Source organism: Cupressus sempervirens, chromosome 1 (genome assembly GCF_028749045.1).
Source record: "Cupressus sempervirens isolate cs-2001-9-10 chromosome 1, ASM2874904v1, whole genome shotgun sequence".
In the NCBI taxonomy this organism is placed as follows: Eukaryota; Viridiplantae; Streptophyta; class Pinopsida; order Cupressales; family Cupressaceae; genus Cupressus; species Cupressus sempervirens.
Genome location: NC_143118.1, coordinates 721,194,310 through 721,212,568, shown reverse-complemented (window position 1 = coordinate 721,212,568; position 18,259 = coordinate 721,194,310). Strand labels below are relative to the sequence as shown.

General features: G+C 35.8%; 1 protein-coding gene across 5 annotated transcripts in view; it reads right to left on the bottom strand.

The window, feature by feature from the left end:
• The window catches only part of LOC149579969 (UDP-glucose 4-epimerase GEPI48-like), a 248,963-nt gene extending 231,556 nt beyond the window's left edge, over positions 1 to 17,407 (bottom strand). For 2 of the 5 annotated variants that reach the window (XM_089788138.1, XM_089788169.1), the window contains exons 1-2: positions 17,198 to 17,407; positions 16,892 to 17,109 (exon numbers count right to left, since the gene is read on the bottom strand). In XM_089788138.1, the coding sequence (XP_089644264.1) occupies positions 16,892 to 17,098 (207 nt within the window). In that variant the 5' untranslated portion in view covers positions 17,099 to 17,109; positions 17,198 to 17,407. The remainder of the gene's footprint in view (positions 1 to 16,891; positions 17,110 to 17,197) is intronic. The other 3 variants (XM_089788156.1, XM_089788146.1, XM_089788162.1) reach the window with 3 other exon arrangements.
• Between the last annotated feature and the right edge of the window lie 852 nt (positions 17,408 to 18,259).

Below are 18,259 nucleotides of genomic sequence, written 5' to 3'. Positions count from 1 at the left end.
TCACATGGGGAAATAATAGGTGTGACTCCTATTTTAGACGACATATTAAAAGGATAAGTATTTTGGGAGTTATTATTATTTTGGTGGCCAAATTATTATTAAATCATTAAATGGCTTATTATAAAGTTATAATTTAACTTTATAATTTCACTTAAGTTGAGGGTTGAGTTATCATGGGAAGAGGCCATTTATTTAATTAATTCATGGAAGCCTAAGCCAAAGTATTAATTTAAAGTATTGGAGTAAATGAATTATTAAAAAGAAAAGTATATCTTTTTATCCCACATTGGTAAGAATTGTGTTTGAGCTCTCACAAGAAAGAATAAAAAGGGACTTGAGAGCTCATTCTAAGATATCCATTGTTCATTTGATGAAAATTTATTAAGTTTCTTGGCTGTGAGAAATGGCTAGGGCTTGAGGACTGATTCCTCTCTTGGCAATTTGAATCATCGCTGATTGATGATGAATTTTGCAAACTGAATTCTCAGAATACTATTCTAATTCTGTGGATGCAAATTTGGTGCTATTGTATACCAAATTTGAAGAAAACTATCAAATTGCTGCTATTATAGAGGCTGCAATATAATTCTGGAAATTGGTGAGGACTCAACGTGCTGCCTTTTCTTTTCTTTTTTTTTGGAGAAGATTCAGTAATTATGGGCTGCATATGGTCTTTAACTTCCGGAATATTCGCTGCTTCTTCATTGGGAATGCAAGGTGGCTCCTAAAACAGGTTCTCTTGTCATTTTCATACAAGTTAGATGATATTTAGCTGCATAATTAGAGGTACGGTTGTAGGTGATAGTCTGCATCAAATTTAATCATTAATTCATTTGTATCTGCCAAGAGTCTTGGCTATTTAATATTAATATTGTATTGAATTATTCATGATAATGGAGATATAAGTACCTAATTTCAATAGGTATTCTTGCAAATGAAATTGCAAATGATATGATGCATGGCAAGTATTTTACAAAATGTCTATTTGCTGTAGCTTGTCTTTGCATACCTAATTTCCCATATATTTGCATAAAAATCCAAAAAGAATTGCATATTTGCATGTAGAACAGATTGTAGGCATTGTAGGGGTATTTAAATCAGTCTTAGCATCCATTTCTATCAAGCTACTTCAGACTGAAACACTACATCAGGAAGCTACAAGGTTGCATATAAACTGTTTGACGAAATTACAAATAGCAATTAGGGCAAATTGTGGTTAGTTTGAGCAAGGCTCATTACAAGTACTTATTGGTATTTTTTGATGATCTTCTTATTTATAGTAGGATATGGGAGGAGCACTTGAAGCATCTAAATGAAGTCCTAAGGATCATTGGAGGAGCAGTCTTTGTTCGCCAAGCAATCCAAGTGTGAATTTGGTATGACAAAAATATTGCACCTGAGGCGTGTTGTTAGTAAATATAGAGTTCAAATTCATCAAGAGAAGATTCAGGCTATTCTTGATTGGCCTCCCCCAAAATCACTCACCGATTTGCGAGGATTTTTTGGACTGTGCAGTTATTACCGGAGGTTCGTTAAGGGATTCTCTCAGCTCAAAGCACCCTTAACGGATCTAACAAGGGGTCTTTCCAATGGAACGAAAAGGCACGGATCACTTTTGATAAACTAAAAGAGGCAATGAGCATTTGTCCCGTACTTGTATTACCCGGTTTCACTGGGCCATTCATTTTGGAGTGCGATGCATCCGGATAAGGCATTGGCACGATACTAATACAGGATAGACACCCCATAACTTATGAGAGCAGGAAGCTTACACAAACAAAACACTTATATTCCATCTACGACAAAGAAATGTTGGCTATCGTACATGCACTAACCAAGTTTCGGCAGTATCTGGAGGGTGCCAACTTTGTCATCTGTACGGATCACAACAGTTTGAGATATTTTTTGGAGCAACAGGACTTGAACGAAAGGCAATAAAAATGGGTAAGCAAGGTTCAGGCTTTTGATTTTGACATTGAATATGTGAGAGGGAAGAACAATGTGGTTGTAGATGCCTTGTCTAGGAAACCCGCCATCTACTCACTAAACTAGATTTCAACTGACTGGAAGGCACATATGTTGGTAGAATACTCCAAAAATGCATTTGCCTGTGAGCTAATAGATGGCAACACTCAGGATAAGTGGTACAGAGTGGTGAATGACATCATCCACTATAAGAATCGGATATTTTTGGTGCTGAAATCCAAATTGAAGCAGAAAATCTTGAAGTACACGACTCACCCTTGGCAGGACACCCGGGTTTCCTCAAAAACTTATAGAAGTCTCCAAGAGAGGTTTTCAATGAAAGGACTCAAAGGGGATGTGTTGTTGTATGTAAGAGAGTGTGCAGTCTGCCAGCAAAACAAATCCGAACATACTCTCCCTATTGGGTTACTGCAAATTTGTTGATTCTAGAACATAAGTGAGAAAGTATCTCAATGGATTTCATAACAGGGTTTCCTAAGGTGAACGAAAAGGATTGTATTTCTCGTGGTGGTTGACAGATTGACAAATTACGCACACTTATTCGCCATCCCCTCAAATTTTCAGGCCGCACAAGTTGCCGATATATTTTTTAAAGAAGTTTTTCATCTACACGGGTTACCCCAAAACATTATCAGTGATCGGGATGCACAATTCATCAGTATCTTCTGGACAGAACTATTTCGATTGGCAGGGACAAAATTGTCACTAAGTACTAGTTACCACCCTCAGACAGATGGACAAACGGAGATTGTGAACAAGTGGCTCGAAGGTTACCTTCAAAACTATGTTTCGATACAACAATGGGAGTAGGTCAAATGGATACATCTAGGGGAGTATTGCTACAATACCACGTACCACATGTCCATTGAAATGGCACCATTTTAAGCTCTGTACGAGTACAAACCCCTTTGCTTCATCGACACAGTTTTAGGTGACAGTCGCACAGCAAGAGCGAGAGACTGGCTTCAAGAGGGACATGACATACTGAAATGCTTGAAGGAAAACTTACAGTGGGCGTAAAATCAACAGAAGATGTAAGCCGACAGACACAGAATGGAGAGGAGTTTTGAAGTAGGGAACTTGGTCTATCTCAGGCTCCAGCCATATCGGCAATCCTCATTGAAGGAAAAAGAAAATAAAAAATTGAAGCCACGATTTTATGGCCCTTATCATGTAGTTCATTGCGTTGGAGAAGTCGCGTACGAGTTGGAACTTCAAGAGGGAAGCTGTAATGATAACGTTTTTCATGTTTCATGCCTTTAAAAGGTCATAGGGCCGAACGTCACGTTTGCCACAGACCTTCCACCACTCAATGAAGAAGGCAAGCTCATCCTAGAACCAGCCGAGATCATCGAACTACATGAGAAGACTCTGCAGAACCGCACAGTGAAGGAATATTTGGTGCATTGGAAACACTTGCCATTGGACGACGCGACGTGGGAGGGTGAGCACACTCTCCAGCATCCGGCATTGCAATTGCTAGAGGACAAGCAAAATTTGGGATGGGAAGACTCTAATGTTCTTGTTATAAAATAAATAAATTATCAAACTATTGTTAATGGGCCGATTGATTTAATATATCTCGAACCCATTTTTATTTTTGTTTCTGTAGTTTGTGTCGGCATCGGCTACCTTTGTACACCCTCAGAAAGTTTCCCAATGAGTATTTAAGCATGGCTTGTAAGTAGTCTTTAGGTATGGATTTTTATTTGGATTATTTCTGTAATTTGCAAATTCCTGTAGGGATTCTCTATTGTTTGCCATTTCAGAAGTGAAAGACCTTCCCTATTTGGTTTATCCTATTTCGGTGGGATTCAACCCCAACCCTATTCTGTCGCCTGTAATACTTCGCTCAGATCTAGCAAATCGGAGCTTCATCTTTCGACATTTATCATTCGCATCCAAATCTCTATTATTGTGTGGATTTTATTAGGATCTATTGTGTTTTGTGTATAAACAAGATTGTATTTCGTATTGGGCTCCGATACCTAACTGTGTGGCCTCCTGTCATTTTCGTACTGCTCAATCCTTGATCATATGGCCCTCACCCATTCGTCCATCCATATTATTCAACACTAAATTGTACGGCTTGTGTTTTTGCCATCGTACGGTCTCATTCACATCTTCCATTCCCCCCGTAACTTCCTTGCTCCCTCCATTTAATCACTGTACGACTTGTTGTATGGCCAACTTGGTCTTTACCATCATACGACCCTCCCCTAACATCGTACAACCAAACACACCACCCATACGGCCAACTTCCTAGCACCGTACAGACAGGCCATTGACATCGTACAGCCCATTACCTTTACTAATTCATCCGTACTTCCACCTAGCAGTCCATATGACCCTCTGCAACAATTGCATTTTGGAAATTTTTGTTAGCTAAGTCGATAAAAGACGTTACTAGGAAAAATCAGTAGGGGACAGGAACACTACATAAAAACCAACAAAAACAAACTCAAAAGCAAAAAAAAGGAAGACGAAGGCTTCAAAAATCAAGCAAAGGCTCGACAGAAAACAAAACAAAAAGACTTGACAAAAGCCTTAGTAAAAAGGATTTGATATATGAATTGAAATGGACCGATCGATCAACATTAAGCAATTGAATATCAAATTCAAGCTTGGAGAAACACGAAACTAGCTTGAAAAAGTTGTGCTGTTAACAACATTTTGTGGTGACAAAGTGCAGGAGAACAAGGTCATTAAATTATTTTTCAAGGAAGTGTTCTGCTTACATGGCTTGCAACAGAACATCATTAGTGACCAAGATAGCAGATTTTTGAGCAACTTCTACGAAGAATTGTTCAAATTAACAGGTACAAATTTGAACAATAGCACCACTTACCATCCACAAATAGATGGGCAAACAGAAATTGTGAACAAATGGGTTGAAGGCTATCTTTGACATTATGTGGTTGGGCATCAAAAGACTTGGATCCAGTGATTGTATTTAGGGGAATATTGTTACAACACAACCTATCATATGTATATTGGTATGACTCCATTCAAGGCCTTGTATGGATATGATGATGTATCTTTTGTTGATCGTTCTTTTGCCCATAGTAATGTACCCAAAACTCAAAACTGGCTTCGAGAAACTCAAGATATCTTAAAGGCACTTAAGGAAAACTTACAATCTGCCCAGAATCAAAAATAATTTATGCCGACAAGAAAAGGATAGAGCACAATTTTGATGCAAGAGAATTGGTGTATCTCAGATTGCAACCATATCTACAATTCTCACTCAAACACCGTGGAGTTGAAAAATTGAAACCCCGCTTCTATGCAACTTATCATATTGTTAGGAAAATTGGTGCAGTTGTTTATGAGTTGGATCTACCAAAAGGCAGTCCTATACATAATATTTTTCATGTCTCTTGCCTTAAGAAGGTGTTGGGTCAATAGGTCACTATATCAAAAGACTTACCACCCTTGGACTCAAAAGGGAAATTGGAAACCATTCTCAAAAATATTTTGGATATACAAGAAAGACATTTGCGTAATCGATCCATCAAGGAATATCTGATACAATGGAAAAATCTACCGGTGGATGATGCCACATGGGAAGGTGAATAGATGTTACACCATTCTAATTTGTAGTTGCTTGTGCGTAAGAAACATGAGGGAGGGGACTCGGGAGATTTGTAATGTCCCTCCAAGAGGACAGTCCTTTTGAATATCAAATTGGCAAAATAACTATTGATTATTTTATATCAGTTTCAACTTGCAAAATGTATTGAACTAATATAAATTAATTAATAATAAATAAGATTATAGTAAACAATTATAAAACTTGAAGTTTATTTTATATAAACTTATGAATAATCTAACTAAATTAGTTGTGGCAATTATGGGATTTCCATTGTTTAAATAGAGGCAATGGCTCTTCGAATGGGATATGGATTTGATCATCGAAGGTTGGAAAGAGCATTTCATATGATTGTGGAGATTTTAAATTCCTTTCATCAAGAAGTTTCACCTAGCGTAGTGGAAACTTAGAGACTATTTGTGGGCGGGTCATGCATATTGATGAGCATCAAATCTTTAATCATCGTCTGTTGAATCAAGCAAACTGCTAGTACCTATTTCGTCAACTAATCGCAGATTGGAAGAAAATAATAAGTTAATTGTCTATTGTGGTAAGAGAAGTCAGGAAAGCCTTGAATATTTAGGACAGAAGCCAGACGGTGAAATTGGTAAATTATACATAGAGCTCTTCATTCACTAGAGATAGAACATAATCATATGTGGGGTCTTTTCATTTGATGGAAGCAGAACAGAATCGGAAGTGAGTTATGAGTCCTGTGAAGGCAAGCAAAGAACAATCAATTGGAAGGAAAAATAGATATTGTGTAACAACCACTTTTCTCAGGTCTTAACTAACATATTAAAGAAATACAGGTATTACTTCATTTTCATAGCAAGACAGTTATATTAGTTATGTTTAAGTGAATGAGATTAACTGTTACAATCAGTTAAACGAAAATTTCATAACTAACAATTGAAAACACCTCAATGAATTTACTATGAAAATTAAAATCTACATACCATGGAATTCAAAACCAAAATCAATATAGGGATGCGTTTCCAAACACCTAGGGGTTAGTCCACAAAACCACTTAGGATCAAATGACGATTACCATCAAAAACCACTGTATCAATATCAAATGAAGATTACCATCATATACCACTATATCAATTAGGGCATCACATACCGTTGTATCAATTAGGGCATCTATTATCATTGGATCATTTAGGGCATCACATACCACCGTGTTAATTAGGGCATCAGATACCATTGGATCATCTAGGTCATCAGATACCACTGTATCATTTGGGGCGTCAGATACCACTGTATCATTTGGGGCGTCAGATACCACTATATCATTTAGGGCATCAGATACCACTGTATCGTTTAGGACATCAGATACCACTGTATCATTTGGGGCATAGGATACCTCTATTTCCTTTTCTTTCTATTGCTAACTGTGGCAATAACATAAGATTAGAAGATATGCTCATAGTCATTATTTTTATAAATGAAAAACTGAAATAACAATCTTATAGATATATTCCATATTCAGTTGGAAGATCATCCGATCTAACTGGTTACCAATTACATTGACGAGAAAGGTTGCTTACATCAAAGGAAATAATTGAATTCAACGATATAAATTAATCCATCATATCTTCTACTTGTATAAATATCATAAACGTAAAAATACCTATTACCAAATTATGTCTGAATGCTCAACTTATCTTTATCTGATACATGTCCTGACATCTTTTGGAGAGGGGAAACACTATCAGGGGCTTAACCTCCTAACCATGGACCTCAAACTTATCCCCACACTTTCTCTAATTAGAAAGGCCCTCCCTACCCGAAATAGATATGGAGCACCTTGTCAGCCACTGAGCATCCTGGTATTCAATCACACCACTCGACTTGAATACAAAGAATAAATTGGAAACGCATGAGCTATTAAATGATCCTTTTAAGAATAATATATATTGTTATGTCACATCTGATTATGTTTCATGTTATTGCAGATCTCACCTTTTCACCCTTTTCCTTGGCCATACAGTCAGATGAGTCCCAAGTGTTTAAATACTAGAGTAAAGCAACTCATTCTGCTGATCCTCAGCTAATGTATGAATATCACATGTTTCAGTATGTCACAACTTCTATGGTTTGAGAATAACATCTTAAGACTTGCATAAATTACCCATCGATTTTGACTTACAGTAGTAAAATAAAGATGTATAAACTTGTTATGAACATTTGATCTTGACTCAACATGGGAATAACTGACTCACTGAGAGCCTATTCAATGATACTGAACAAAGATGAAGTGCAGTATTTTATGGACATATGCCTTTCTGCTGAAAGTACAAATGCAGTTATAATTGATAAAAACAACATTATATTTCTTTTGGGTATGGGAAACCGACCACATAACTAGGAAGTTTCTGAAGATAAAAAGAGCCTTGGCTGAACGCTATCAACCAGTACCTTCACAAGGGAAATTTCGAATGCAATCTTAGTGTGACTATGAATCACGACTTCCAACAAACTGGTAATAATTTTCTTATTGGCTCTTAATAATTTTCTTATTGGCTCAAAAGGTGGTGCCTTCATATAATTGGATAAACATTTAATTCTTGTAGTAGTTAGGTAGATTAAAGCTTTGTTGGCATAATCTTGGTCCTTGATCTTGATTTAATATTAGCCCTTCATTGTAATTGAACAACTATAAAAGGACAAGACCACCTCATTTGTAACTCATTAAGATTAGACAATAGGGTATGAGAGAAGACTGATTGAAATTGTTGCCGTAATGTTATCAAAGTTATTGTTGATCCATTGTTGGTTTTCATGGTTGATTACTTGTGTTTCTTCGGAGTATTGCATGGTTTCTACATTTCCTCACTTAAAATAGAATTCATTTCATGTTGATCAAAAGTAGTGTTTAGTTGAATGGAAGGAATTTTGGATGCATCTTTGGAGAACTTGCTTATAGACCAAACCACTAGCTACTTATTGATTGTAAGTTTTCCTTTCGTGGTCAAATGGCATATTGTGAACTTAACTTTGATTATTGCTTACACATTGAATGCATCAATGGATGGTGTTAATGGATGGTGTTAATGGAATGGTGATAGTTTGAACATCTTATCTCTAACTTAAGTTTAGAAGATCACACTAGATTGGTTGATGTTGATAGCTAAAGTAAGTCTAGTAGAGTCACACAAGCATTCATTATCTCTTTCGTTTTAGGAGTAGATTAGATCTTTCTAAATCCTTATCTTTCGCAGTTTGTTTGGTTGAAAGAAGTTAAAGTCAAGTTGATATCCATTGATTGGATAGTGTAAGTCCCTTTGTGATAATAACCAACATATCACATCACAAAAATTGAGTGGAAGTCCACAATAAGAAGGAACCTTGGGGTTGTCTCATTTGATCACACAATCGATATACATTGTTTAGCATATGAGCATCCTTAATCAAGAAAGAGATGGAGATTTGGCATTTCATTTTGGAATACTATATATTTGATTTTGCATGTTGTAGTGGAACAAAACTCACATCAACATGACCATTCGCCATTGATAATATGATAAAGAGATGGAATTAATGGTGAAGGTGTCAAATGAATAAGAAAGAGATAAGAAAATAAATAATGTGTTCTAACTAGAGGCATAAATAAATATCAAATAACAATAAAGAGACTAAAGATGATTTTTGTGAATAAAGTAAATTATAGGTGTGCATAAATTTGTTCATGCTATAAAAATACGTGCAGAAATAATTGAAATTTTGTAGTAATCATAATATTCCTCTTATTTTTATGTAATAAAAGGATTCACTTGATAATCTAATCTAAATTTATAGAAACGGATTACAAATAGGAGTGCTGGCTATCCTTCTAAGTTTACAAGACCCAAGTACTCCACCCCAAGATGAATCTTATGATCATGGGCTAGGGAGCTTAGAAAGACCTTGGGCTTGAAGTCCCATCAAGTATGCCACCCTGAGATGGAATAGATGGCCAACCTTGCCCATGGACCAAGAGGTGGAATGGAAGAATGACCTTCCATGTTGTTGTGCTTGAACAGGGAGAACAGTCAGCCTATAAAGTAAACTGAGGCATGGAAGGCAAGTTTGCCTTCCATGCTCTTACAATGCAAGGGCAACCAACCTTGAGACTATAGTTTGTAAACGTTCCAACAAATTACTAATAAGGTTATTATGGTAATCCACATAGGAATGGATAATGCCTTAATTAGATCTTAATATAGCAATGTTACATGATTTCATGGTGTTAACTAGTGATTATATGTTGACTTATCACTTATTGTCAATTTCCAAGTGACATAAATTGTGTGCAAAACCTAAACCAAGATTTATCTTGTTAAAAGGCATTTCAATTGGTAAACTTATACTCTTTAACTATATTTCATTATTATTTTTAGTTGGAACCGTGATTATTGGACAAAATATAAGAATATCCTCCAAGGTAACAATGCATTTCATGAAAATTTGTCATGCTCAAAGCAAGTGTTTGTTCTTATGAATTATGTGTACTTGAAGTTACAATAAAACTCGTGTTTTATTGCTACCATGAAGGTTTTGTTCCAAGCTATGTATATTGAGTTTTTCTTATTTTAACTTCAATTATAATTTTATTAAAAGTCAACTTTCAATATTCATCAATTTAAAGCACCATGACTGACCTTTGTTCTATCATGCATTTGTTCCCTCTACCAAAATGTAAAGAGGCATTCAAGCTTTGTTAGTAGTTACAGCTTTTCTCCTCCAATGGTCTATGACGATCCCATCATTTCTAACAGTGCAACTATCTTCCACAACTATGTCCCTCCTCTTGAAACCCTAAGCCCAATGCATTTTTAGCAATCCTCAAATATCATGCTACATTAGCGAAAGCTCCCATTGATACACAACATATATTTCTTTCTATTAGTCATCCTACCTCAATGTCAATGTCATGGATTGCACGAAAATCTAAATCAAAGCCTATTTTGAAGATGGGGGAGGAAGTACTAGACGACACATAGAAAAAGGATTGATTTTGTATAATTTACAATTTTTTGATTAGGCCTTATGGGCCTCCATCTTGGGATCATAGCACACTAGTAACTCCTCCTCTCACCTAAGCATTTCATTTACCTACACACGTAAGAATTTTGATTGTTATTTTTGGCTCAATGATGGACTAGGAATTTCTACATAGAAAACATATCAATATGAGTATTTCATTTAGCTATGCACACGGGGATTTTTCCTAGTTATTTAGCACTTGGTGAAGGATTGGGAGTTTCTCTATAGAAAAAATCACGTATGAGCATTTCATTTACATACACACACAAAGACTTTTCATAGTTACCTATGACTTGGAGGAGGATTGGGAGTTGCTCCTAAACTTCTCAATAGTTCCTCTTTATCTTATGCTATCTAACCTCCCTTTCACAATTTTTGCCAACCTCCAAACTGACATCAATTGGGAGCTCATTGGGGAAGTTTCTATTCCTCCCAAAATTCTCTCTACTTCCACCCACTTTCACAAGGATTCATGTCAAAGATCTCTATCAGAAATTGCCAAAGGAAATTCAAATCAAGGTCAGCAATTGATTTTAGAAGCAGTCATTGAATTTCAAGTTGGCTTTGAAGTGTAAATCTTACTTTACCCAAGATGACAAGCAAATATTTGCCCTTTGAAAACAAGCTCCTCTATAGCAAACTCAAGAGTGTCAAATTAGTTTCATGGTTGATGGGTATCAATTCACATTATCATTTATTGTATATTATTTAAATGGATTTGAACTTGTGATTATCATTTAATGTGGAATTGTTTTATATTGATTTTAGTATTAATTAAACTTAAATGTGATCCAACGTCATGGGACCCTTAGGAGATGTAATCTGTTTTATGGTATGTGTTTGTGTATGTTATTGCTTTTGCTATATTTATATCTTTTGTTGTTAAGTTATTATCTTTCAAAAAAAAAATGTTTGACAAACTTAGTGAAACTTTAGGTTAATTTCTTTTGGGTTCTCTAGTGAGGCATTATAATAAGTCTCCTATCTCCAATTAGGATGAGAGTCCCTTTACCTTTGGTGGAAGAACCAGATTTTGCAAAAATCAATCCAAAGGAAACAACTACAATTAGTCTTCTCCAAAATAGGAAGGCCCCATGTCCCATGGAACTTAAATTTCGTTGGCGAAGAAGATTGTTGCAGGTCTTGGCCTATAACTTGTTAAATAGTCATGAGAACTCTACATAGGCGCAACATGACTAAAGTTTTAAGCCTTAGACACATTTTCGCTATAGATTAAGCAAATCTCCTAAGTTTTCGATTCGGATTAGGGTATGGGTTCAGGTTCGATGGTCCAATTCGTGGATTCGTGTATTCTTTTCCCCATTATGATTCATATGGGTTTGTGTGTGTATATATATATAAAATATAAATTTGTGCATTACGTATCAATATATATATGTGCAATATATATGGACTTGTGTGTACTTATTCCAAGTTTGGCCTTTAGGTCCCTAGGGATCCACGAGGATTCATACCAAATTCACACATCATTCACGTTGGATTCCTTCAAGTATGGATGGATTCACAACTGATTCATGCTAGATTCGCACAAGGCCTGGATTTAACCCTATGCCAAAGGGTCAAATCCAGACCCTGTGCGAATCTAACATGAAATGGTCAACAATTCAAATTCGGATCTGATTTGAATTCAAATCCAATTTGTGGCCTAGATACACGAGTCCAATAACTAAGCAAATCTCCTATGGACTGTAAGTTTGACCTTGTTTGTTCATCCTTGAGAAGGTGAGGATAAAGGACCCCAATAAACCCCTCAACTTACAATTGAATAAAAGTTTCTTTTTACAAGATTGTAAAACTTTACTATTTTTAGGTAATAAATAATCACTTTTATTAGGTTAGTACAATTTCTTTTTCTTTTCTTATTAATGTATTATTTATAGTTTAACTTTTCAAGGAACAACCTACAACACAATGGTAAATTGTGAGCCTCTCAACTAGGACTTCTTGGGTTCGAATCTACTCGAGCTTAGCAAATAACAATAGTTAATTAATCTCAGCTTCACCTCATTACCCATCGAAAAAAAAGTATAATTCAACTTTTTAGTTTTCAACTACTTTGCTTCAATATCTTATAGATTTTATTTATTTTATCGTATTATAATTTATTTTTCAAATGTCAATTAAATTTAATTCTATATTCAAACCTTCTCTTGAAATTTAGTTTTAGATTTCTTCTCTTTTTATATTTATATTTATTAGTTTCTAATTTTTTTCTTTTTTAATTGGTAAGAGGTCGAAGCTAAGATTGATTATTATTATTATGTGTTTTAATTTATTATTATTATCATCATTATTTATTAAGCTTGAGTAGAATGGAACCCAATACCTCCCAGATAGGAGGTTCATAATTTTACCATTGTATTGTAGGCTCTTCCCTAGTTTCTAGTTTTTACTATTGCAGGTTTTATAAATTTAAAATTTAAGGCTTTTAATATATTTGTTAAAATACTTTGATAATATTTTCTGACTAATTGCAAATTATTAATACTTCCTTTTTTATAAAATTCATCAATACTTATCTATTTTGACATTTGTGTTTATTTCGCTTATGTTGGCAATATAATTATTTAAAATGCAGAATTATATACTTCAAACTTCATCATATTTTTTTGCCAATTTTTATTGGCTTAGAAAGGTCCAAATTTTTTCCTCACCAAATTCAGACATAAATATGAGCCTTGGGAGTTAAGTTCTTCAAAGAACCTCACAAACCTAAATCTGTTATTATTTTCTATGTTTAGCTAGCAATTCTTCTTGCTATGTAGTGGTGCATCTTTTCACAACAAGTTTTAATTGACATAAACCTAATGGGAAACCTATTTCACCACACTCAATGGAAAGACTCTCGATCTACTATCTTAAGCTTAATTCCACTCTATATGATATTCTTCAGGCTCTACAATATCACCACCACTTTTCCTAATTGGCAACAGTATACTCTCACATTTCCGATTTCTCTGTTTTTGCATTCCCCGTTGCTTCAAATCTTATTTGTGATTTTTGGGACCAATAAAATCCAGACTCGCCTATTATTTTAGATTGCTCTTACTTTTCTATGTCTCTCGCTTACTAAGCTATCCTTACTCTGCATATGTTTGCAACTCATATTCCTCTTTCTGATCGCCACCCCTATCTTCACAACAGAGGTTAAAAGTAAACAAAGAAGCATTGAAAGGCATCGAATGTAGCAAACCAAATCCTAAGCTTCCATACAAAATTGTGAACCAAAATCCTGGAAGTTGTGCATCTCCTTATCTGAAACAAGCTGATGAGTGACTTGTTTGGACACAGGTATAACTGCTATTCACCTAATTGCTTCCCTCCGCTGTAATCTCATTTCGATCACCATGATTTAAAAGGAACTAAGAAAAAAATAAAAGAGAATTTTTGGGGAGGAGGGCAAGAGAACGAATACAGAATCCGGGTGCAATTTTCTCTGTTTCCTCTGCCAATTTTGTTAATTGCAAAATTGTAGGGAGTTTCACGAATTCCAACCACGTATACATGTTAACTGTTAATCTTAAACTGCCCTTTATCATGTTAATATTAAATCACCTTGTATCCACTGTATTTTGCAAACAGCCTGGCAATGACTTTAAAACCTCCTGGACAGAAGCTAGGCCCTCTCTGTCTGCATCATAGTTACAGAGGAAGAGGAAGAGAAGTGGCAAACGTAACCTGCATCAATCAGGTCTAGAAGAAAATCTGGAGGAAATATTAACAGAAAGGGTACTCAAAAAAGAAGCAAGAGGAAAGAGTTTGGTACAACAGGAAACCAAGAAAAAGGAAGAAATATAAAGAATTTCGAATAACAGTAAACCAAGAAATGGAAATAAGAAAAGAATTAGGAATAGTAGACTAGAAACACATGAAAAAAGAAATGAAAATAGGGTTATAGGTATGACAGTTGAGACTTTCTCCAACAAAATAGGATAAGTTTTCTCCCAGTTCACATATTTGAAATTCCTTCACCAGGGGCAAACAGATCATACGGCACAATGCTGCAAAGTTGTAAACATCCATTACTCTAAATTGATTGTGCACAGGGAAGCTTCTTTTTTAATCCATTTATTGAATAGAGGGCCCTATCTTGCAGACCACACTCTATTACCAAGTACAGAGAGATGAGATTTGCAGGCTTTCACGTAACGGTCCTGAGCACAGAGGCTTCCTAAATCTTCTCAGTGCTTCTTGCTGACAATATTTTGAAGCCACTCACAACAAATTTTGGTCCAGTAAAAATTTTTGTAAAGCATGCATACAAATTTTATCACTTGACATTCCGAAGAGGAATTATATGAAGTTTACTTAATATGCAGGTTACCATTTGCAATTATTCCATAATATCTTAAGCTGATAGTGCAAGCTCCAAAAATCCCTTGCAATGGCCATTGAAAATCTCCCTGTTAGTAATAAGTGTTCAATGATTCATCTTGAGATTCCAAACTCGACACTTCCTTATTCAGGAAGCTTCTTCAGATCTCCATCACTAGCTTGACCATCCCACTTTTAGATCAGGGATGATGTGTAAAGTCTGTTCAATAGGTCACCAGGATCAATTAACCCCAATTGATAAATCCATAACCTCTGGTGGACAGCTACCATAAATCTGAGCCTTATAACTATGATTTTATTTTTTTCCGAGGAGAGGGAGGAGGTTCAGACCTGCAATCAAGGCTGCCCAGCAGAGGCACAAAGCCTGTGAGCAAACCAGCCCAGTGAGGGCCACCATGCACTATTTTTGCTACCTGATTCAAGAGCACAAGCCTAGAGGCTGATAGAGGCTGATAGAGGGGTATTCATTCTGCCAGATTTGCCCAGACACGATCCTGGCCTCATCCCTTATGATGCTGGAGCCCTGCGCTCAGCAAGACTTGATTCCTAGTGGGCTCATTTGGAACCATTCAACTTCAACAGTGGACTAAGGGCCCATTCTTCCAAATTCACCCTTATGATGTTAAGAGTCTTTTACTCAGCAAAGACTTGATCCTTTGATCCTCACTAATTAAAAATTAAAAAATATTGCATCTGTATCTGATGAAGCATGCAAATAAGATTGAGGCATAGATAGGGAGTCTTATGCAACTTACTGTCTATGAAGCTGTACATTTTATCGCCATACCAGAAGAAGACCAGCTAATTCATCCAAAACAAGACTCTAAACCATCTAGATTGTAGAGTTATCTGTGCTGAGCATTTAGCAGACCCTGCAAGAATTTTTGTGCTGGCCACCATATTCCCTGACGTTGTCATCAACATATCTAGGATTTATGGCCAAGAAAAAGGCAGTTTTCTTTTATCTATAAGGAAATTATTTCACTTATCTATGAATTCCTTATTTTTAATAAGAACGGGAGGAACAGATTCCTTCCCCCACTGGCAAGGCAATCCCAAGAGTTCACGCGGTCAAAACCTGAAGAGCAACGAAATTTCAAGAATATACAAGACAATATAAAATGAAACGGCTGTTTCGAGGGGACTCTGACTAGGCTGGTTAATGATGAGATTCCCCACTGATAATGTTTAGGACGCTTTAACATGCATCTAATAAGAAGTCCAAAATAACAACACCATACCAAAAAGAAATTGCAAAGGGAATCAAACTCTACATTAACAACTAACAATATTTGCTGTAATGGTTATAAGTGACGAGCTAAACGCCCGATGCAGTTTAACATACTGCACTGCAATAGTAAACTTCAATGGGCGTATAGTAAGGTTGTGGTCTACCCATAATGGCGTACATATTACCCTTAACTAATGGTAGCTAAGGAAAAACGAATGGCAAAGTTGTGGATATCTATCATTTAATGTATTAGCGGGTAACCCATGTCTACAAATTTTTAAATTCCTGAAGAAAAATGAGATAAAAACATGGTGAGGTTATGATATAAGAATTATGGAATACTTTCCAGCATAACACTTTTTGGGGGGAGTTTTTAAAATTCCCAAGTGAAAAAGAAAAAAGGTGTATCGGGACGGTTATATAATACGCTATTCGAGACACAATTTCACAATTCTGCAAGTTTGTAATACAACATCTCTGCCAAAAGTATATATGATACTCCATTCTGAGTTCTGACCATCTCTCCTACTCTTTTAAGCATCACCCAGCATGCCCATGTACAAATAAAGAAAATTGAAGCAAATTGTACCTCAAAAACAAAGCATGCACCAAAAAGTAAAAATTAAAATGCATCCCCCAAGAATTCAGCTCCGTATGCCCTTGTAAACTACTGTCCATACAAAATGGAAACAAACCTGGTGGAAAGTGAGATTGCCACCATATTTTCCAGCCAGTTGAACAACTCTTTCAATTGCTTCTTCACATGAATTGTCCAGATTATCAATCACAGCTACTCTGTAGCCACCCAGCAACAATTGCAAAGTTGTGTGACTGCCAATATAACCTGCACCACCAGTCACAAGAATACTCTTGCTCTTCTCTTCTCCTCCATTCCGGTCCATCTTTCACACTACTGCAAAACAAATATTTCAGCTGGTTGAATCTAAGTCACCCAAAAACAGATTGAAATGGAAAATTTTAAACGTCTACAGAGTACAGACCAAATAATCTACGGAGCAACAAGCCAGACAAATATACTTCACGCTAATTCCAATTATCTGATTGATTACAGACAGTTCACAGCATTTCAATGCTTCAAAGTTAGAAGACTGGTAGATAATTTGTTTTTGCAATGCAACATCGAATAAAGTGGAGTGAATTAAAAATCACGAGAATAACTCTAATGTTAATTGAAAAACTAAAAAGATTGTACACAAAATGTGGTTTACTTCCACTTTTGAAAAAATATTTTGAGACGCGCACAATGTTTGATATGGAAGTCATTGTCACGCTTGACATGTGGCGATAACCTAAAGGTGATTTGGCACACACTTTTTGTACTTAACCGAATCCTTATCATAATAACAAGGATAATAATAATAATTAATTCTTTAGTAAATAGTACTATAAGGAGTTAGGAGTTGTTTACCAGGTACCATGTTTTTTTGTACACGCCTCTCAACAAATAATTAAAATTGAACCGACATTGACTTCGTTGTCTCGACTAGAATGGAATTCCAACGACTACAATTAGTACTTACCCATGTTGGGGTTGAAATTGCCTATTGAGGTCGCGGAAAGTCTCTTTATAAGACTGTTTTCTATGTAATTTTAGTCTACACTTAAATTTTTACTTTTATTTTTGTTATTATTATATATTTAAAACGGTCTTATCATGTTACTTTAGATAATTTTGTTGGGGTTGGCGGGATGTTAGAGATTTGAGATAATGTGTGAATGAATGAATGAAGGTCAACCTATAGGATCATTTTCATGTTCTTTTCAATGTCAGTCTGCCTATTATGAATCTACTTTAAGAAGCTTGTTGTTTTATGTAGTCATGGTTCCATAAAACTCAGGGGTAACTGGCCTTCCTTCAAATTGTCTTTGAACTGCTCTTCGATATGTTGGTATGTTACACACTCAAAGACGAAGTGTCATTTTGTTTCAACACATCCTCTACTGCATTAGATGCATTTGCTTTCTTCCCAATCCTCCTTGGGCACCGTCCACCTCCGTAAATGATGCGATCTCATTCGTAATTGTGCCACTAACAACCCATT